General features: G+C 31.3%; 2 protein-coding genes across 3 annotated transcripts in view; both read left to right on the top strand.

Annotated features, from left to right (window-relative positions):
- Window positions 1–9998, top strand: part of LOC113395982 (neuropeptide CCHamide-1) — a 41238-nt gene extending 31240 nt beyond the window's left edge. For both annotated transcript variants that reach the window (XM_026633742.2, XM_026633741.2), the window contains 5 exons: window positions 2414–2449; window positions 8114–8205; window positions 8516–8598; window positions 8984–9089; window positions 9311–9998. In XM_026633742.2, the coding sequence (XP_026489527.2) occupies window positions 2414–2449; window positions 8114–8205; window positions 8516–8598; window positions 8984–9089; window positions 9311–9334 (341 nt within the window). In that variant the 3' untranslated portion in view covers window positions 9335–9998. The remainder of the gene's footprint in view (window positions 1–2413; window positions 2450–8113; window positions 8206–8515; window positions 8599–8983; window positions 9090–9310) is intronic.
- The window catches only part of LOC113392926 (leucine-rich melanocyte differentiation-associated protein-like), a 267313-nt gene that overhangs the window by 147141 nt on the left and 95069 nt on the right, over window positions 1–25103 (top strand). The window lies entirely within an intron of this gene.

Raw genomic sequence — 25103 nt, 5'->3', positions numbered from 1 at the left:
ATTAAATAACAACAATAAAAAATTAAGAATAAAGTTTATTTCAACGTGAAACAGCTCCAAAAAATATTAATTTAAATAAAAATCCAATAAACTTAATTTGACTTTAAAAAATGCCGATTTATACAATCTTAACAATGACAATGAAATGTAGTTACTACCTTGGACTTGTATTGAATCCAATGCAAATAAAATAAAAAATAAAACGATTAAACTCAAAGTCAATTTCCTTTATTCAATATAGAAGCATTAGCCTTACTTATTGATAGTCAAATGAAATGCGAAAAGCGAAATAGCGAAAGAAACTCAGCAAAAGATTAATAAACAAAAATTTTTATACGAACATATTATATAAATACAGAATAATTTAAAAATTTTATCTTTTTTGTCGTTTCGAAGAAAGACTATTTACAATCTGCCACATAATTTTTTTTATACTTCAAATAAATAAAAATTATTTTAGTAGCAGCTGAGTAGAACAAAATACTTTATTCAAATACTAAATTTATCACACGACACAAACGTATTTAGGATATATAAAGTATCTAAACAAAGGAAGTCAATATGAAAGATGTCACGATAAAACTATCCTGAGATACAATTGAATTCGCTCAAAGAAATTATATTCATAAAAATTTACGCCTGGGAAATCATTCAAATGTATGTGACAAAGCGTTCGAAATTTGAAAATTTGTTTTATACAATTATTTAAACAGATTTCCTTTAAATCTTGAATAGATGTTGCTATCATTAGATTTGCTTCAAAATGCTAATGAAACATTTCAGCCTTTTTTATTGCACTGATAGTTTAATTGTGTTTATAAAGAAGTATTCAAAACACAAAAATTTGGATTTTATGTTTCTATATCTTGAGACAGAAATATTTATAAATACTAGTGGGTCTCCCGCAAAACTTTGCGTTTGTTCAAAATATTTTTATTGTTTTGATTTTATTTCATTGTAAACTGCAAGACAGTCATCTACATTTGGCGTCAAAATGATGAAAACTCTTTTAAATGAAATTTTTAATATCAAATAGTATACATTAGTTCAGTTAGAATTTGAGTATGTCGAGAACAATTTACTTTAATTTTGGTTACGTTTTTAATTTTTTCTCATACAGTCGTAGTACCGCTCTGTAAGCGGCCGGTAACTTTCTTCCGCTCTTTAAAACACAACAGAACACAGAATATTTTTTTTATTATTTGTTTAATTTTATAAAGCTTATCAATGTGAGGTCGAAATAAAATCAAAATTGACAAAAGTCTCCCATTTACCTTAAATCGGTGACAGTCGTTTTTTTTTTTTTTTATTTTACGCGGGAAAACATCTTGTATTCATTTTTAAAGCCATACGAATAACGTTCTGAAATGGATTACAGTTATTTTTATGAACACATTTCCTCATTAAATATATAAAAATAATACTAATGTAGCTGCATAAATGAGTGTTTTTAACATATATATCGTCGAGACTTATATACGATGAAATTCTATTTATATATATTTATTGATGCAAATATAAATGTTTGTTTATTGTTTGTATAGTAGATATAGAAATTAAAAATATTTAATAGTACTATGAATTTATAAACATAATTAAAATACATTAAATTATTTCTGAAAAACAAATCAATATACATATATTTCATATAACGAAAAACTAGTAATAACTAGTTTAAACTAGTATAAACTAGTTTCTAATAACGTCATATCCTATAATACATATGAACATTCTAGAATAGTCCTCGGTAACAATAGCCCGTTCAGTTTCACCACATGGATTCCGGTCAACTTAGTTACTATCATTAGGCTGGTTATGGAAGCACATTACGCAGACACTCCCGTAGTGCATCTAGCGATGACAGCTTTACGAGGTACTGTAGGCCAATGCACTATACGTTCTACGTCTTAAGTAGAAGTACTTTGTGTATCGCCTTTATCTGACAGTATCTTTTACGATTACCATTAAAAGGTATTGAATTTTAATTTTTAATTTTTGTGTTTCATTTTGAAATGTATTTTGTAAATTTAACTAAAGGTTTCGTTATAGCGGTTCCCTGTGAATGTTGTGAATGATTATTTTTGCATTGGATTATTTATATTATGTTTTTATTTAAAGTTTAAGCAATATAATGCTTTTATTGTCAACAACATCTGTGTATCCGAAAAATTATCGTATAATCGAGATATTTCGATATTAAATCCATAAAATTCAATGACATGACAGTTCAACGGGCGGGCATGTTTGACGTTTACGGGTGATGTTTGATAATTACAAACATCAAAAAAAAAGTTTAATGTTATATAAAATGTAAATGATAAACCGTATTTGTATAGTTCTATGTACTTAAGCCGGGTTTTCACATTTATAAACGATTATAAATAATGTCATATAATCATTTATCGTGTTTCAGGTTCCTGTTTGAGCTATGGACACTCTTGCTGGGGAGGTGAGTGAAAATATTCGTATATATCTTTGACCTGGTGGTAAAAGATCCAAATCATAATTTAAAGAAAAATGTAAACTTTTACCAAATCTTTTAAAGATTTTTTTTTGTTTAATCGGCATAAAAATAACAAACTTAAGCCACTGTAAAGGCATAAGTTTGTTAATCTTAGTTCCCAAGGTTCGTGACCAATTGGCGATGTAAGGAATGGGCGGTGACCACTTACCACCAGGTGGCCCATTTATCCTACTTGAATGTCTACCTATATCATAGGAAAAAATATTACCAATACTACAGTAATACCTAAAAACGCTTATCATTACATAGTATAAAGCAAATTCGCTTACCGCTGTCTGTTTCTGTGTGTATTTTTAAAGATCTAAGCATACACGCTTAGATCTTTAAAAATACACAATGGATTTTAATGTGGTCTTTTTTAATAGATAGATTGATTCAAGAGGAAGGTTTATATGTATAATATATGCACAATATAGTAGATAATAACTGATATTTTTAGAGGTTTCTGAAGTAACGTCGTAAATAAACACATTTTTTGCGCTTACATTGCAAACGCTTGCTGAATTCGGATTTGCCGCCCCGTCTGATTATGAGAATGACGGAATAGAAAGTCCACCTGTGTTTGCCCACACACTTGTGCACTATATTATGTTTTACGCAGTTGGTTGATCTCCCAAGAGATTGGTCGCCGTAAACTAAATTGGCCATACGACCTTATTCATCTGACACTATGGAACTATTAATAGCAGGTAGTCGGTCCCATTCCAAGTATGTTCGTCAACGAAAACGTAAAACGTCACTACGCTCACGTTACAGCCTGTAAGTTATAAAGTCCTAATTATTCTAAAGGATAAATTCCTAATTAAATCAGGGATTCGAGTTTTAGAAGTGAACATAGTATAAAAACTTATTTTATTTGAAATTATTTTCAAAACGTTGTATAACGACTTTTGCGTGTTGATACTTATGTCCTTTTACGATGGATGGTAATTGTCTACGAGGCGTAAATCAAATGCATATAAAAACCGTTTTCTAAGTATCGAAGTCGGGTGTATTTGATGTAAAAACTTAAAGTAAAGACTTTAACGCCTCGTTGATCGTCGCTCAAAAACCATCGGTTACTGACGTAACATATTCATTAATTAAAGACGGGAACCACGTATTAATATAAAAACAATTTGTATTTAATTTGATAATAATAAAAATGTAACATTATAATAACTCGTGTATATATTACCGGTGGTAGCTTTGTGTAATCTTATTTCAGAAGATACCACTCAATCCACTACTCTACCATTGAACATCGCTTTATTGGTCTTTTTGATCTTCAACGCAGAACACAACAATCCTATGTATTGCTGTTTGGCGGTAGAAAATCGGATTAGTAGGCGGTACCTATCCAGACGGGCTCGCACTAAGCTCTACCACTTGAAATCAATCTGAATTCTTTTCGATTATTTTTGAGATCAAGGGCCATAATGAAGCAATTTGATCGATCGATCAAATCGATTTTTTAATTACAACATCAAATGTAAAAAGTTTTACTAAAACGGTTAACATACATACCTATATAGTATAAAAACCATCCTTAGTCTTAAAATACAGGCAGATACCATTAATAATGTTTTTAAATCTTGTATAGATTAAGTCATTTCAGTTATTTTCTTTTACTTTTATAAGCGGCCTGGGTATAGGTATATATGATACTCTGGCCCTTAACATACAGCCAAGATGACGCGTTAATATACTAAAATAATTGAATTAAATAATACATACAGCCATACACTAATTTTTTGTTAAATTATAAGATATATATTTATGTAATGTCAATATATTTCATTACAATATTGATTTTACAAATAACAGCCTTTATAATGCCGACGGTACACATAAATGAAAAACCATTCGTTTATCAGCATATTATATCGTTATTATAAGCCAGTTTAATCCAGCGACGAGTAATAATAGAAGTTTCATGCCGCGCATTTGACGAAGTCACATATTAGTCGAGTACTTGCAATTTTTCGCAAAGATTCATAAATACTTAATAAATATATATATTGTTTACATTATAGCTTAAAACAAAGGTGTTTTCTTTTTAATAACAAGGACTACCTGTCAAATCAATTTTTTTTAGTTTTTTTAAATACATCATTTTTCGAAGCAAATGATTAATCAGTCGCTTTCAATTGTATTTCAATTTAAACTATGATTCGTTGGTGTTTGTATTTTTATATTGGGCTATAAAATAATATTGACGTAATCTAAACTACAGCAATAAAGGACTTTAACTAAAAATTTGATACGCGATCAATTTACGAGGAAGCAATCGGTATTAAACTGATTCAATAAGTAAAAAAGTATTTCAAACTGAAAGTTCAAAACTAACTATATACTCTCAGTTAATAACAAATTTTAAAAGTGTTAATCTAGAACCATTCGTATCTTAACATTTAGATTATCAAAACAAAATATTACACCTAAGTCCAAAACGAACTTACCATAAATAATTCAATAATCCTTACTAATATTCAAAATGCAAAATAATTCCGTCTCTTATATTTTTACCATTTTTATATCACTGTTAGGTACACTGAACTTTTTGATGAGATTTATCACGGAGTGAGCTTAAATCTCAAAAAAAAACAAAGACTTATGCTATTTAATTTAAATTGCATAAGTTTGCATGTAAGGACATAAAATGATCCAAAGGTAAGCGTACTCTTTCCTGAAAGGCCGGCAACGCATCTGCAAGCCCCCCGGTGTTGCAGGTGTTCATGGGCGGTGGTAGTCGCTTTCCATCAGGTGAGCCCAGGAGGCTCACCTGATGGTTTGCTCGTTTGCCACCTCTAATATATAAAAAAAAGGTTTGTGCAAGTTCTTCAATTTCGAAGTTTGTGCAAGCGAGTATGTAGACTTTTAAAAATAGTAAAATATTTTTTATAAGTAGGCGGATGGTCGAATGTGCCACATGAAGTTAAGTGGTCACAACTGCGCATAGACATTGGCGCTGTAATAAAAATCAAACAATCATTACATCGCTAATGCGCCCTTTACCTTGGGAACTAAGATGTTAAGTCCCTTGTGTAGTTACACTGGCTCGTTCATCCTTCAAACTGGAACACGACAATACTAAGTATTGTTACTTGGTCCACACCCAGACAGGCTTGCACAAAGCCCCGCCACCAAGTGAATATTAATACATCATCATAACAACTAAATAAGGATTCTAGGCCAGCTAATATAACATATTATAAATCAATAAAAAACCTTAACATCCAAAACATCATACAACATATTACGTTTATTGCTATGTATAAATTAACCAGTTCAGAATCCCACAACTGGGCAAATGCCTTCTCTACGTTTTGAGGTCAAGTTTTGGAACTTACTCCAACTTGGTTACACGTGGCAGATTCTCATCCACCATTTAACGGTTTCCTCACGATGATTTCATTTTACCGTCGAGCACGAGATGAATTTAAGTACAAATTAAGGAAATTAATTCAGTAGTGCTTCCCCCGGATTTGATCTCGGAATCATCGGTTTACACGAGATGTGATTCTTAGCTCCATCACGGCTTTCATTATAGCTATGTATGAATTAGATTTAAGAGGAAACTTGATTGTTTTGTGTAGAATTAAAATTTTTATGCGTTTATCAGTAACCGTTCGTTTCCCTAACAAAAATGAAAATATAATTTAAACAAAACCACACATCATGTAATAATTCGATTGTCATCAACAAGAGCAATAAATTTTATGTCTGTATTTTTATTATAAGCCGCTATATTGACTTGGTGATTTTATCAAAGCTCCATTAAGCCCTTAATACGTCGACGTCCAATGCACCTGTGACATTTTACAACGATTTTCCCATACAAGAATTACCCTGTAGTTTACTAACGTGATGTTATATAAGAGCTTTTTTTAATACTAGTTATCGAATGCGCCGTCGTTCGATATTTAGTGGTAGATCGCCAAGTGTTAGCCAAAGAATCAGCCTATATCCTTCCTTAGAGTTCAAGCTTTCTTTATACCAAATTTCATCAAATTCGGTTCAGTAGTTTGAGGTTAGTAAATATTATCTATATAAACAATGTTTATAAAAAATAGAACTACCCTATTTAAAATAAAAACAGATATATGTATTCGAAACGAATAAAATGCAAGATTCAAGATTTTATTTTCAAGATTCTGTATAATTGTATGTCTGTAAACTAATTCCAAAATTCAGTTGAAAGATTTCAAACAAATCAATCAGTAGATGAAATGAAATAAATAGCTGTACAATGTGTCAATTTTTTTTATCGAAATATAGATTATAAATAATAGAGTAGTATATACAAAAGTTAAGCTTACATATGCTGTTAACTGTACAGTCTTTTGCTGTTGCTGTTTGGAATTTAAAAAATAAACTCTTAAACTTTTGTACTTTTGATTCTGCTAAGATGTTTGTCGTGTAAATTTTACGAGAAAAGCATTTCAATTATATACAAAATATACCTTTACATTTGATAAAATACAAACATAAATATGTATTATAATTATCCTTGTAATACTTTACTCTTAACCTGTTATTACTTAAATAGTAAACCATTTTGAAATTCGAATAAACGGAATGAAATAATCTGAATAGTATATATATTTTTTTAATGAAGTTAAATTATTTAATGACGCACAGGTATTTATTAAAATCAAAGTCGGTTTGGGTTGTCATTTTAATCGCATCTTCCAGAAAACATTATATAAAATTTAATTAAGAATTGACGTCGACACGTCAACGACACGATGAGGTGAATATTAAAACACCGGGGCTCTGATGTATTAGCTCGTTAGGTATTAATTGTAATTGTGTGCAATTAAATCTTTACATAAACCAAATTATCAAGACTGGCCGTTTAAGGCGCCCGAAAAATGTGAAACATTTAAATTGATTGTTATTATTGAATGACTGCATTATTAAATAAATACATTTTTAACAGTAAATAAAAGTATAGTATATAGAATTTCGTGTATGAAATAAATTTATTTTTATAATAATATAATAAGACAAAGATATATTTTATTATATCTGCGTGACTACGCGCTTGAGAGCTGCGGCATAAGAGTGTCAAGTCGTTTCCCGTTACGTCATAAGAGTCAGTCTTACTATCAAAGCGCAACAATAAATGTTTAACATCAAAAAATCATAAAAACAATTTTGACGAGCTTGATAGTTATTTTGGAGGGTCATTTAATATCGACTCCTCTTTCAGTACCAATTTGTGCAATTTTTATACTTACATATCGCCAATCGAAAGGAAGAACGGCTAAAGCGCCATAATGGTACTTTTCGGAAATGAATTTTAACGCTAAAGTAGTAAACCTCATTTCCCAAAAGTACCATTATTATGATCCGAATTTATCAAGTGGGTAAGAACACGTGGACATCTTAACCGAATAGTGCACGTTCGAACCACGAGAAGCACCACTAGTTTTTATGTGCTGAATTTGTGCTAATAACAAACAACATGATGACGTACATGCAAGGGTCATGTGAAATTTGTCACTTTGGTGCAGCGAAGGGGATATGCCCCGAGCCCTCTCCTTAAAATAAATGTCGTGTAAATTACATATAATATATATAATATGTTTCTAATAATTTCAGCCCATGGGAAGCGCTCAGGCAAGGCCCCGGCTTCCGCTCCTGACTGGTACATCACTAGAATCCTGCGTCGCATGGCAGCTAATAGCGAACTGGTGAGCATATTTTTATTAAACTTAATATTGTCTTAAAACGGCAAAGTACAGATTTTAAACAATATCAGAAAATACACTTATTAAAGTATAATCTTTCATCAATCCATTCAATTATTGTATCACACGAATATAAAGTATTCAAAACAAAAGGCTTAGGCAAATTTACAAATTAAACACAGAAAATTAAAAACACATATAAAATATCTAAATTACATAAAACTATCAACAATGTCAGATACCTTAACTATTTATGATAAAATGAAATGCTGGTTTGAAAGTTTTGGTGATAAAGCGCAATCTATTATTTCAGACTCGTGCCCAAAATCTTGACGGTCCGAACGAAAACGACATCTACCGGGTGGAAGATGATGTTCCCTCATCTAACCAGTTTGTGTAAGTAACTTTCGATGTAGTACAGAATCGCGTTGATAGATGGTGTTACTTGTATTATTTTGTATGGGATTAAAACCTAGTTGGATATACGGTTTCACAAAAACACGATATTTTATTGCTTTTAAAAACGATTTGTTGATTGGGAAAGTTAATTTATAGATATTATCACGTGAGTCTACTACAGCTCACCTATTCGACTTTTAAATCACGAATAGTTATCTTTATTATGATGATAAAATCGAACTCCATTCCTGAACAAAATATTTGTGAATTTCAGAACAATTATTAATAAAAATTCCAAAATCAGTGAAGTAATTATCTAAAAATATAAAATTTTAAAAATGATTATTAAAGATTTCTAAGAAACGTTGTAATTATATTTCAGGAGCGAATCTGAAGAGGGACCCATTGTTGTTGCTACAAGAGGCGCTGAAGCTAAACCTATGCTGGATGACGACATGCTGTCCAGAATAAAGATTTGGCAAATCATGGTAAGATAAATATTTGAAAAAAGAACACACTGCCGTCAGAAAACATATGAACTCGTTTTAATCTCGTTCACAGCTTACGAAACTAATATTTTACGTTACTTTTCTCTGTTCCCGAAACTTTATACTTAGTTTTTTTTTTTAAAAAGGGCACGAACTATTTTGACACATGCCTCTGCCTATATAGATCCAAGTTTTGATTTATGTCTATTTCGTTTTTTCAGAGAGCCGCAGCCGTGGAGAAATGAACTATCAAACTGGACTGACCCTTAATTTAACCGAAACATAACCACTTTCGTTTAATACTCCACGATATAGTCAATACAAGGCTGGGTTGTCATTGACTTTGTAATATATAGAATAAGTACGTTTAATAAATATTTACCGTTGAAACTTGGTTATTTAATGTTTACATAAATTTTTAATCATGTTTGTCAAAAACATGGACATTAATTATTCAATGATTTTTTTTTTTGTATTTGTCTAATAATATGAATATCATAACGTAATATAAAATCATTATGATACTTAAATATTATTATATTCAATAAAAAAAACCCTGTCAGTTTTGAATGTTTATTTTTCTTTATTAATATTTTAAATTCTCTCTTCCTAGAGTGGCAAAGGTATTACACCATACAGCTGCTTTAATAATTACAAGTGTTTGTTATTTACTTTTTATTGACTGTCATACAATATATTATATCCAAAATGTACTTTAAATACTTTTTCTATTACATCATCGTATACGAAAATTTAAAATTAATATATACACTTTGGCTCAATGTATGATTCTTTAACTTCATTTTAGAAAATAAATTAGAAAAAAAATTGTACTACCATGTGATGTATGCATTTATGTTTCATTGTTGGTGTTGATAATAATTAAAAGCCTCTAATATATAAGGCATATTCATTGACTTTGATTTAATTAAATGTGACTTGGTCGAAAATTAATAAAAAAAAAACGCTGGCGCCGCAGCATATCAACTTCTATACCGTTCAAGCAATTCCCATGACAATACATAGCCTAATAGGTCTGCCGTATTTTGCTAGATAATTACAGTTGAGGATTATAGATATGAGATAACTATTACTGGATGAAACACATACTGATAAACTTATTCCAAATCAAAGTACAAGCACTCTTGAATCGTCATTTGATCCTAAATATGAGACAAGGCCAATGATAATAATATGATATTTAAGTATTTAATACACGTGTGGTGACCAGGGCCGGTTTTAGGGGAGGACGACCGGGGCAACTGCCATAGGGCCTCCATAAGTGAGGAGCCCCTACAATAGAGGTTCCAACGAGTTAAGAATTTTAATGCAATATATGTTTAGATACCTAAAAATAGTGAAATTATATTAATAGTATTAGTATAGTATTGCTGTTTTAAAAGTTACTGATACAAAGAGTATATGATTTAAAAACAAACCTTACTGACAGAAACAAAATTCCTAAAATAATTTAAAAAAAAAAATGGGGTCCCCAGTTCTCTGTTGCCCCGGGGCCTCCAGACCTCCAAATCCGGTCATGGTGGTAATTGTGGCCCGGTCATTAAAATCGCAATAACCGTCTTTCCATAACTTATATTATTAAATTGAATGTAGGCTTCGATGCAAACCCACCTGGGTTAACAATCCATATCAGGAATTATATTAATGGTATTATTTTCGGGATTAAAGGGTGAGTGAGATAGTGTTACAGGCAGAAAGGAAATAACATCTTAGTTCCCAAGACTGATGGCGCATTAAAGATTTTAGGGATGGTCATTGTTTCTAACAGTGTTGATGTCTATGCACGGTGGCAACAACTAACCAATAGGTGATCAATGTCACTATTAAGATCATCTCCACCCATAGAGTTTAGAATTTTCAGAAATGTTACTCAATATATCAAATTATGCCACCATATTGAAACGTCACGTCACTAAAATAATTATTTAAATTTTAATAGCTTAATATATTTGTAAAAAACCGAAACACGCTATAATTAAAAAGATAAATTATAATTAATTATATAAAATTATAAAACCTTTTTAAAGATATTCCTTTGTGGTAGGCCATATATAAATTAAGTAATCGCTCTCGCGTAACAAAACGTTTCCACAGATATCATAGTTTCAAAGGTAAAAAGTCTGCAATAAAGGTATCAGTGCAGAACATAACGCAAGTTTACTAAAAGCATTGTTGCTTTACCCTCCTTAAGGATAAAGGTAGTGTTAATTGTTCCCTCGTTGATGAGAAACTGATCAAAGTATGAGCGAGAGCGATTAATGAACTTTAACCGTGTTTTAAAGTGATTATTTTTTTTTCAAATATTCACGTTCTTTGTTTATAGAATTCGATTATAGTCCACCTTCATTTTCCACTTACCAATGGCAGGGAACCTTTAGAATTATAACAAATATAAATAACTGCCTGAACAGCTTCACCCGCGCCACCTTTATTAGCCTATCATCAACCCCGATTTTACCCCCTTGCGGTGAATATAAAAAAATTGCCTGTGTCCTTCCTCGCAACTCAAACTATCTCCGCAAATAATTTCATCGTAATCGGTTAAGCTTAAGCGGGAAGAGGTAACAGATCTCTATCTGTAACTTTTTATTTTCGCATTTTTAATATTAGTATCGATTTCACACCGTCGATTTGAAAATGGTTAAGTTATTTATCTTTACCGTTTTTACTGGCCAACTGCGCAAGAGATTTTACAGCGCTCAAGTATGTCTGTTACACATATACAGGTGTACTCTTCTTATTCGATAAGACGGCAATCTGAAACGATTGAGGAGAATTTAAGCACAGAACCAACGCCTTCAAATTATTAACGGGTCTCTGGAATGCAAACATTGATAACTTTGAAACTAATCAACTGAGGATTTCTTGATAGAAAACCCCAAGAAAGGCTCTAGGCCTGACCCGGATCTTGAAACTATATTTAACTAAACATACAAATTTCCTCGCGAACTATAATATATCTACTTTGTTCTGCTTTCTGAAAATTTTTAGAGTAAAAGTTTGTCAGCTTAACTGATTGAAACAGGATTATACCACGTTCATAAACAGACACTTTTATTTTTTAATGAATAAATGTAATTTTTTTTGACGTGGATAGTGCCAAGGTCAATAATTTAAAATTAAAAAATAAACCGCTTAGCGCTTATATATTGATAACATTTAATGAGTTAAGAGGAAGATCCGATCTGCCCTACCATTTTGCGGTAAATGGTTAGTGGTCCATTGCATATATGTATATTCTTTACATACATTTTAACTAATAATAGACACAATTACAACATGCATGCAAAATGTTTTAAGATACAGAGACGATTGACAAATATCCAAATAAATTAATGGATCTATTGAAATTATAATATTTTATGCCATTAATTATGTAACTTATTAATTTAAGTGCATACACTAATTGTAATATAACTTCATTCTTACAATTGTTTTGGCGAAATCGATGTTACTATTCATAGATTTTTTTTTTTTGTATTTGGTATTTTTTTTTTCTTTGATTTTGTAATCTGTTTATTCATAATTCTATTGTGTTTTTTTTTGTATTTATATATTTAACAAATATGTGCAATTTAAGTGTGTGTAAATAATAGAACAATGTCGCCTAGTTGGCGGGCGTTTATAACTGCACCACAGTTTTATACTATCGCAGTTAATATCGTTCACATCTTGTTTTTGTTCAATATTACGCTAAATAAATACGCTAAATAAATAAATTATTATTATTATTATAATACTAGAAAGAAAGAAAAGTTTATTTAAGACACGCTACAATTGAAAAAAAGTATAAACAAACCTGACACCAAAGTATGTATATATCACCGTAAAATTCTACATACTGTTAGATTATAATCTATCTAAACATATACAATCTCGATAGTTAATAATATTACTATTAGGTTAGGTTAGAGTTTGAATAATTTAACTGAAATTTACGTCGATAGATTATAAACAACTGAAAAACAATTCGCTAAATTTATAAATAGGGTGGTACGGTTTACAATATTTCGATAGTTAATAATCTCACGAGATAGATTATAATATAACGGTATTTACAATTTCACGGTGGTATATATAGTAATTAATCTTTAAAAAAACACAACTTTAATGAAAATAAAAACCAAAAAAGAGATTTGATATATATATTATATTTATATGTTTATATATACAATCAACTTCCAAGCTGGGTTCCAAAACCCAACGCTGATTTTCAATGGCACCCTATGTAACGATGACGGGCTGTGACAGTTCGTCTATTTTAATATTTAAACATAAAATGACAATATTAATATTTAAACATTAAACAAATATATAATAATAATAGTAATATTTAAAATTAAGCTAGCATATAAAGTAACTTTTGGTATTAAAATTCTACAATCAAGAGCCTTCAGCTGTGATTGGTCGAAATACTTACAATGCTCTTCGGTAATTTGTAAAAATAATACGAAGAAAACGTTTACCAAAGTGACATTACAATGCCGCTACCAGACTTCCGCAATCTTTTGTAAACACCCTAAGAAACGAATGAGTAAATTATTTCAAATAAATTTCGAAAATAAGTAATAAAAGAAAATATAATTAAAATCCAACTTTAAAATCAATAAAACGAATTGCAGAAAAATAATTAAGAACTACCCCTTACTAAGTGTTCTTGTTAACAAATAACATTTTAATTTAAAAGTGTTCTCTTAAAACGATTGTTTTGTTTCCTGCAATCTGCAATCACAAAGGTTTTTTAGAATAGTTACTATTAAAAATAGTTTTTTATTATATAATATAAAAATATTAACTATAGATTATTTGGATTAATCTATATTGATTACTAATTATAATAATGAGCGGTTCTCTAATGTTTCACGATAATTGTCCGAAAATCCACAACAGAGCGATTTTTAGGGCATTTTCTGCCTCGCACAACCACTCTGTGGAACCAGCTTCTGCCGGTGGTCTTTCCGAACCGATACGACTTGGGAAACCTTCAAGAAAAGAGCGTACACATGAATTTTCTTAAAGGCCGGTAATGCGTCTACAAGCCCCCGGTGTTGCAGATGTCCATGGGCAGTGGTAGTCACTTTCCACTAGGTGAGACTCCTGCTCGTTTGCCACCTACAGCCTAAAAAAGGTATTACATTATATAATTAAATTTACAGTTATATTATAGAAATATAGAAAAAAAATTGAAATGTCCGTTAGTTTCATTTTATTTATTTTTTTCATAATATTACACAGCCAACTAAATTGGGTATTTATTTTAATGGCAACACAGTGCAGAAAAAAAAAGCTTAGATATAAATTAATATCCTAACGAAAACAAGTAGTAGGGTCGAACAATCACAGGAAGACAATACAAATATATATTTGGATTTCTTTCCTATATTTACAGCTGGTGCTTGTAAACAGATTATATTGTTCTCTGTAATAGGCGACTCCTCAAACTCTCTTTGATATTTACTTCTCAAAAAAACATAGAATATTTAATAGCTTTTACAGAATGCGAATGATTTGTTACTTGTTTTAATTTAAAACGCGAATGTATTTTTTAAATATACTTTGTTCTGAGGAAATCGCTTAACTGTATTTCAAGGCAAATACTTTTTAAGAAGAATAAAAACGAAATAAGTTCCTTTCAGACTTTTGATTGTTAACTTGTTTACTATTATTTTTCATGAAAGGGACTTCAGTTACAATTATTCTTTAAAAATAAAGTTACAGCACTATGACAGACAGACCACGTCAGCTATGTAAAAGGGTACCGCAATTTCAAAATTCAAATACCTGTCTTCAACATAGAAGTATTACACTTTCTAACTGATTGTGAAAATCTAAAATTCCATCAACGATTCGGAAATCAACACCTCAGACTTAAGAAGAACTGAAGAAAGAAAAACAGCGATTTTTTTTTGTCATGTCCATAATTTGTGATTAAAATAATAAATGATGTATTTTTGAAACGGACTGGATGGGACCGGTTGGGATCAGTTGTTCCAAGGCTTTCTTTATTATCTATGAATTGGTTTTTGTTATTATAACCTAACGATACCAACACAGACAATGCTTTGTCGCGTGTGACTAAGCAAGTGTGAATATCAACATTTTATTTGCGTCTCATGAAAGAAATATTCCCTTATTTTAATTTATTAACAAAAAATATCTTTCATATAAGTTCATAAATACCCAAGTTACAATCCCTTAATGAAGCAAATGTAAATTAAAGTTACACAACAATACCAGTTCATCATCATCTTCATCTCAAACAATAAACAGTGTAAGCAAGTAACAAAGCAGCACACGAAAATCGAGTTTAATCTGCCAAATAAAAACGATAGAAAAGTACACGTGATGTAGTGCACGAGAATGCAAAATACGAGGATCTACATCGGATCAAGAGCGCGGCGTACGGACGTTTAAATTGAAACATTCGTTAGAACTGATGCATGGTAAACGGATATATATATCACTAGAAAAACTATACATATTTATTAAATTACGCAAATAGTTAGTAGTAGTTTCGAAGGCAGCCGATAAATTGGTCACCAGGCGTTGGAACTCTATAAAATTAAAGCCAAGAGTGGTTCTGTGAACTACCAGTTTGGGATCGTATGCCACTTGTACCTGTGATTACATTTTAAACTTAACAATATAAAAAATGAACATTTTAAAGTACATAAATAATGATACAGCTCTAAAAGGTATTAAAATTTTATAAGTGTATTGCACTATTGTAAGTGTATTGTGTGTGCACCCACTTAAACGAGCCGGCTTAACCTCCATACCGGCTGATATATTAATAGCCCGTCAGTTGTTATCTATCGAATAGTACGAAAAGCTTTCTATAACAAAATATTTTTCGACTTGTGTTGCTTAGTATACAAAAAAAATATTTTGAATACACTAAAGTATAATGGTGAAACTCAAATAAAATCTTAATATTTTAAGTCACAAACATAATTACATATTTCTTATTCATATACAATAAAAATACTCGATAGAAAAGCGCTTCTAGCAGCAATTAGATCGTTGTAGCTTCCAGTACAATTGGAACTTTTCGTAGTGAAACGATATCACCTGTGGATCTCAACACTTCCGCGTAATCGAACTCTGATTTCGATACTGTCTGTTAACATTTACTCATATTTACACACAAGATACATTGCAATTTTGTTTATGATTACTGAACTTTTACTGACGCAATATTTCTACAGGTCTGTATAAATATGTACCTCCCAGATGCTCCTCATTGGTTTAAACCGGTACTTATATATACTTTATATTTCTATGATTTAATTTGAAGGAGTGAGTAAGTCAGTGTACAAAATTGTATATACCATCTGAGCTTTTCACATCACAGTATTACAATAATTCTTACATTACAAATAAGGGGGAACACGATAAAATAGTCTATTTGACTGTTGGTTTACCCTGGACTGTTTCGGCGTTTTTTGTAACAGCGAATTAAAGCTTTTAAATTTCGACTTTGTTTATGATGTAAAAATTAGTAAATATTACTGACATAGTTAGATTATGTTCAATATTGTGTTTTGAAATGTATTATAAGCAGTTACTATTAATAATAATTAAATTGCACGCATTCTAGATAGCGAAGGCGAATTATGAATAAAGGAAGTAAAACAATTTAAATTAATAGAATTTGCCTTTCGATAAAATTGACAGATACACATTAAATAAAAAAATAATCAATTTATCTTAACGAAATTATAAGTCGAATGAAATTGATTTAGTCGAAAGGATCATGTTTTCAAAATATGCACACAAATTAACAAGCATACATGCATCAAGACTGATATACTACTTAAAACAAAGGAGACCTTGAAATCTGCACAGGACGGTCTATCGTTTGACGAACCACACTTTTCACAACTATTATTCGGAAAAAAATATATATTGTGTTTCGTATTCGTATTGATTTTCGATTCGTTTTGCCGGTTTAATGACAACACTGATACTGGTAACATTTTCTCATCTAATCACATGATTAGTCTAATATGTCAACGAACCATCAAATACCACAATCGTCTACCTTCCTAAAGTAAACAAGATAAAAAACTTTGTAACTGACATAATAAAATAAATCAGAAAAATATACAAACGCCATTAATAAAGCATTACATTCAATCGTAACTAGTATCAATCAATTCGTATTATCTAATAAAGTGAGCGAACATGGAAAGCACATTGGAAAATTATTATACATTTCTTCGTATAAAGTAACGCTATCAGATGCGCTGTAAAAACGGTGTCGTTAACGTACCTCATTTCCTTATTCAGGTGTGGAGCTAGGGTTGTCACAACATTAAAATCCGACACAACGGTAAACGATGAATTTCATATTTTCAAAAACCTGATTATATTTTAATTGCGAATTTAATTAACATTTAAACTCCTAAAAGCTTAGTTAAGATATTTCGAAGATATACATATACATGCAAATGTACATGTACATATACATATACATATACATATACTTATACATATACATATACATGTACATGTACATGTACATATACATATACATATACATATACATATACATATACATATACATATACATATACATATACATATACATATACATATACATATACATATACATATACATATACATATACATATACATATACATATACATATACATATACATATACATATACATATACATATACATATACATATACATATACATATACATATACATATACATATACATATACATATACATATACATATACATATACATATACATATACATATACATATACATATACATATACATATACATATACATATACATATACATATACATATACATATACATATACATATACATATACATATACATATACATATACATATACATATACATATACATATACATATACATATACATATACATATACATATACATATACATATACATATACATATACATATACATATACATATACATATACATATACATATACATATACATATACATATACATATACATATACATATACATATACATATACATATACATATACATATACATATACATATACATATACATATACATATACATATACATATACATATACATATACATATACATATACATATACATATACATATACATATACATATACATATACATATACATATACATATACATATACATATACATATACATATACATATACATATACCTATACATATACATATACATATACATATACATATACATATACATATACATATACCTATACATATACATATACATATACATATACATATACATATACATATACATATACATATACATATACATGTACATATTTTGGAGATTTTTTAACTATTCCTAACATCCCCAATGCGCCACCAACCTTGGGAACTAAGATCTTATGTCCCCTTGTGCTTGTAATTACACTGGCTCAATCATACTTTAAGCCGGAACACAACAATACTGAGACTTGTTGTTGGGCGGTAGAATATCTAATGAGTGGGTGGTACCTGTCCAGACGGGTTTGCACAAAGCCACCAAGTAGTTTTTTTTTATGTCCAGAGATTTTTATCATTAGTATACCGGTGTGAGAATTTTGGTGATATGTACTCTCCCGTGTCTCATTAAGTAGGTAAACCCGTAAAATACAAAAACTAAATTCCCCTGTACCAGCCATGTAAAATTATATATGGTAATCGCCATTCAGTTAGATTTTGTCTCGGAATGGCGAGTGAACTGAGATTGCGCTTGTCACTATAATATGTCCTGCGAAATATAACTTATCATATTCGAGATTTCAGGGCCACTATGGCAAAAAAATACATAAATCCTTCACTTAACATTTTTTTTATTCTGGCTTTTATTTGTGCCAAGAGGGCACAGATTATTTCGCCAATGTCACGTGCGATGAAGAAGACACGATGGAGATTGAACGGTACGGTCGAGATTACAGGCTTAATTACATTTTGAAGGTATAATAGTAGTAGACGCTCTGTAAACCCATAATCTAAAACAACACAATAATAAATAATTAGATAAACATTAACAAACATTCAACATTAATAGGGCGAGGGACTTTTGGAGGGAGAACGTCGTATACGGGATGGAGGAGTTTGGGACAAGAAAACAGTATATGGGATAAGGAACCTTCGTCTAGGCCACATTCACACAAAGAGTGATCTCTGACTCTAATTTTACAATGATGTATGGGAGTACATGCATGTCCAAGGCGTAATCGGCAGATAGTTGTGGTGATCCAACGATTAGCTTGCCTGTGAAGAGAAAACCAAGGTCGCCTTGGAATATCTGGTTGTAGAGATGCGTAGAATCTACCTTTAGATTTTGATGAAACTTTCCAAACAGAGTTCCAGGATTTATCGAGATGAGTTTTCGCTAGAGTTCACAAGTCCTGAGTTGAATTTTTGAAGTGATCTAGAGAACCGGTTGTTATAGCAGCTCTAGCGAATGAGTCTGCGGCATCATTACCGGTTATACCAGAATGGCCTGGTATCCAGACGAGTGATATTTCTACCCCTTTTTGGTGACAGGAAAACAATGCCTCCCTAATCTTAAGGATGACAAAAAACTTTCGCCTACTACAAAACGGATTTTCCTTAATTGCCAACAGACAACTCAAAGAGTCCGTCAGAATTACCGTATGTCGTAGGTCATGGGAGTGGGCAAAAAGGATGGCTTCCAAAATCGCAATCGCTTCACCGGAAAAGATGGACGTTTCAGGAGGGGATTTAAATTGAACGATAATTTTGAATTTGGGGATCCAACAGGCTGAGCCGACACAGCTTTCAGGAGATAATTTAGAGGCATCAGTAAATGTAAGTAAATGATTTGACCAATTTTGATGAAAATATCTTTGAAATTTGGAGTTTGCATCAGGGGCCCCTTTAATAAGACCAAGATCTGTATTAATTTATGGATTAAAGACTAGAGCTCTAAATGGAGTGGAAAAAAGAGGATTTGAGTGGAACCTTAAGGTAGGATGTGGGAGTTTCGTAAATTTTAAAAAACTGTCTAACAATAAGGATGGACTTTCCGAGCGACCGCAGAGTTGGGACAATTCGCTTAAACGGGACCAGAGGGGATGAGAGGATAACTGTAAAGATTTTACCACAAAACGGTCGCATAAAAATTGTCTTCTGCGTTGAAGTGGAGGATCAACACATTCAACTTGCAGAGCGTTAGTGGGAGTAGTTTTCATAGCTCCAATAACTATTCTGAGGCATTTGTATTGAATTTTATTAAGTTTTTCAGATACAGCTTTATTTAGTGGTTCTAAGACAAACAGTCCATAGTCTAAATGACGACGAACTATTGCATTGTACAGTAGTTTAAGAGAATAGGGGTGAGCTCCTCACCAGACTCCTGAGACTGCTCTAAGGACGTTAATGGCCTTTTCACATTTTTTGATGATATGCTCAGAGTGACAAATTCCGTTCAGTTTGTTATCGAGTATTATGCTTAGAAATTTCGTCTTGTTGACAAAGTTGATACGCTGATCCCCACAAAACAAGTCGAAGATAGGAATTAATCTTTTCAGGTCAAGCATATTATAGTGGGGAGATTGTAAGTTTCGACAGGAAGGGATGTATGGTAAGAAAATATTTTGCCAGGTAGAATTTGACCTTTAAAAGTTATGACTACCGATTGAGTTGGGATCCTTCGATCGATTGGGCTCTTACGGTTAAGATGTCTCAATTTTATTACTTCCCCACATCCATGAGGAAGCTCAATTGATTCCATCAGATCCTCCAAAGACCAGTCCACCGGGATGCCTTTAACTAAACCCATTCTGGTAATATTGTAGGTAGGTATACTAGCATTCTATTTGCAAAGCTCTAAAATTGGGTTTTTTAAGAAATTATTTGCTGCTTGCGCTGTGGAAAATTGGATTTCTATTTTATTTCAACCCACATTTTTAAGACCATCATTCACAATAGATCCAATCTTGTGTTTGTGTAAAAATTGCCCAAATTTAATGGCTCGTATAGAATTCCCTGCAACTGGATCAGCAACTTCCCGAGAGATGTGGACAATGAAGGGACCTTTGTCGTCATCCGTATAGTTTTTAGGGCCATAGATAAATGAAGGATTTACATAGACAGTCTGGATAGAGGGACTTGCGGTAGTAGGGTGGACTACTGTTTTCTTTACAGAGGAATCAGGAGAATAAGAACTTATCCCCGGAACGTTTGCGAGAAGAGGATGTTAAGGGATCAATTTGTAGTTCTGAACCCCCGGGGATCAGGCGGTTCGGGAGGAGGGTCGACATCCATTATAAACTAACTACTGTAACTTAAATAATATACTATATCTATAAGAAAAAAAAAATAACACTCACCGTAACCGAATTATGTTAGTAAAACCCACAAACCATAAAAAAATACTATTTGCACTGAAAAATTATAAAAGAATTACACAGAATTATTATAAAATCACAGATATCTCACTAACAAGTGTATCAACCAAAGCTAAAGCCATCCAGCTAAAAAAAACACCTAAAATATATATTATTAATAAAATATAAAATACAACGACTACACACTCAATTTTATCCAAAATCATTCATCATTTATCAATTATCAATAACATTATTTTAGTTATATGGCCAAAATGTATTTAAAAAATAATAAAAATAAAAAATATATATATTTAAATATGCACATACGTTAATTATTCGTCATTGACAACCCTGGAAAAATCCCAGTTGTGTCGTAAATACCGGAAAATGAAGCGCTGCTTCAGAGCCGGGACTGGGTACGATACCAACCTGTCCGCGGGTAATTGGAATGAGAATGTAACACGCCTGACATCGAGCTATTGATGCGAATTCTATAAGTGTTTTAAAAATAAAACTTTTAACTACGAACAGACGGTGATTTTTATCACATAAATTGCTTACCTTGCCTACTTGGTGAAGTGACTTGCTTATAAAATGGCTAACCCTAAGGTTGGGTTCAAATCCCGGACGGTTTTTTGACCGTGCAACAGAATACAAAAATCAGCGGTATCCACTTTCTTCAGGGAACGTCACAGGATCGCATGTGCGTGCTACTGTGAACTCAAGAGACATTCTTTAGCAGCTCTCAACTCTCCTGATCTTCAAAAAGCAAGTAAATCTTATGATCCCGTACTGAAACTCTTTTCGATAGTAATAAAGCGCACACAATTATTATATTAATATAACGCCTGTGCCGTCGTGTAGGCCTTGGGATTGGCAGCCGTGACAGAAATAAAGTTTAGCTTGAAATTATTTATAGTCTGTTGCTTTGTGTAGGCCTGAAGAGGTCCATCCTCTAAACATTTATTCTACCGGTGAACATCACAATACTTTGTATTACTGAGTTCCGTTAGAAGAGTTAGTGCGACAGGGTAATTACAGTTACCAGGAGCTATCTTAGATACTATGTTTCACGACTAATTGGATATGTAAGGAGAGATTCTTGGTATCTTTATCTGTCTGTTTTTAAAAAAAGTCTTTAAGGCAATAAAATGTTTGGTGGTACATTGAAGGCGTACGGAGTGTCTTGTATTACTTTAAGAGCAAATTTGACAAAATCAATCAAGACTTCCCATCAGTTAACACATTCGCTCATCGGATGACTCGATAAAACAAATATATATTCTTCCTGCATAATATTATTTCTATTTTCATCACGATGAAAATAGTTTGACATTTAGAAACTTTTTGATACTTTTCGTCGACGAAGTCAAGTTAATCTTCAAACAAAACCACAAGTCGATGTCGAACGCTTATTCATCAGTATCCGGCCAATGAACAAAGGGAAGCAATTATTTTAAAATGCTTTTACTTTTAGGGGAAATAATAAATACTATTTGCGACAATGGGCAAGTTATTCAAAATGACCTAGAATAATTTCCGAAGTACTTTTTATCGTTCAAACACACGTACAATTAAGTTTTGTATTATTTTGTAGTATATATACATAATATCATAGTAAATGAACGAGTCCTAATTAGTTACCCAATCTTATTAGGGCGCTTATATTTAAAACTTGTATTAATATGTTTGTTACGAAAACAACTTTCATGATGTAAATTGATATATATGTATGTAATAACTGTCATAGTATCTTTCTCATACTTTTACAGGGAAGACGAAAGTTAGGCAATATTTTTTTGGATATTTTTGTTATGAAATAAAATGCCGCCGATACTTTTTTTTATGAAATATGGAGGCAAATGGGCTGATGTTAAGTGATCACCACTGCCCATGAACATTGGCGCCGTAAGATATTTAACGCATTACTTATATCTCCAATGCGCTACCAACGCTTAGAAACTAAGTTTATATGTCACCTGTGTAGTTACACTGGTTCACTTACCTGTCAAACCGAAACACAACAATATAAATTATTGTTGCTTAGCGGTTGAATATATGATGAGTGGCTGGTACCTACCCAAATGGGGTTGCACAAAACCCTACCACCAAGTAATATAAAGATTTGGAGAATATTCATTTTTTTTATTATCATTTCTCCTTAACACGGACAAGGACATTATCCAAGCAGCATCACTATTAAAATTTAAGATTACTCGTGTGACTGTTAAATGTCTTCTAAATATTTTTTTTACCGCGACTTCTTTATTGACGTAAAGGTTGTGTTAGTATTCTTCCTTAAAAATGTGTTACTTGTCTTAACCTAATTTTTAATTTATATATACTTCGCATGAATTCATACTGTTTTAAAAGTATTGGAATTATTGCAAAAGTTTATATTGTTATACTTCATGTTATTTTAATCATTATTATAATCATTTTTCAGATATAAGCCATGACTATAAATGCTGTTATACTAAATATGATATTAAATCAAAAGTTATCCGTAATCATTCTAATTTACACGATTACTGACGACACAGATAAGGATGATTCGAGTAAATATATTTGGGAACAATAGATCTTAAGAGCATTATTTTATTTATGGTTGTTCGATTTTCAAAATTATCCCGAATAATAATTGACGTGTTATGCAAAAACTTGCCAAGCCACAGACACAATAATAAAAGTAATTAAGATTAAAAACATTAAATTTTTTTTATTATAGTGACAGTAAGAATGATACGTAATTTCATGCACATTATTAAAAAAATAGTTCATAACATTATGAAATAAACTATTTCATCAGTATATTTTTTTTCTATAAAATGTTAATAACTTGTATTAGTATTTTTGTGGCTTGCCACCTACAATTACGTTCATGATATTAAAAAACATTTTAAATTGAAAACAAAATCTAAAGATGTGTGCTCATGCATCGGCGTAATAAAATTATTAAATTTTTAAATGGAAACGTCAAAATGTCAACTCATTTTATATAGTTAAAAGACTTGAATAGCGTTTCTTTCAAAATGCATTCAATGGTTAGAAAGTAATTATGAAACATAATTAATGTGTGTTTAGCATTCATTGTTCAGTTTCCATTGTACAATTAATTGTTTTAACAAATTTCTTCACACGGTATGTTATTAGGGTAATGAATAAAAAATTAATAATAGATTTTAATAAACTAGTTTCATTGTATTTAAAATATTATAAATGTTTTACGCGATATTTAGAATTTATAGAACTGGCAAGACTTAGTGAATTTAACCTATGTGTGAATATTATCTATAAATGGTAATAAGTTTTAGATGAGTGTGTGTGTGATTCATATTATCTGGAAAATCGTTGGTCTAGTGGCTAACGTGAGCTCAGATCCCAAGTTCTTGGTATCAAGCTGTTTTCAATAGCAAATCAGTCAGCAAGTTTATTAAATTCCATGTTTCCAAAAAGCACGTAAAATCGTACTTATCCTCGTTGATCTTTTTCCTCTTTCCGTTTGTGTCGAAATTCCGTCCCATCGGATAATAAAATAACAAACCTGTGTTCGAGCACACACTTGTGCACAATGGTATATATACAGGGTTATTGATAATTCGACGTATTCCCGTTAGGAGGTAATAGGGGTGAT

This window comes from Vanessa tameamea, chromosome 12, assembly GCF_037043105.1.
Source record: "Vanessa tameamea isolate UH-Manoa-2023 chromosome 12, ilVanTame1 primary haplotype, whole genome shotgun sequence".
Classification (NCBI taxonomy): domain Eukaryota; kingdom Metazoa; phylum Arthropoda; class Insecta; order Lepidoptera; family Nymphalidae; genus Vanessa; species Vanessa tameamea.
This window is presented reverse-complemented; position numbering and strand designations above follow the sequence as displayed.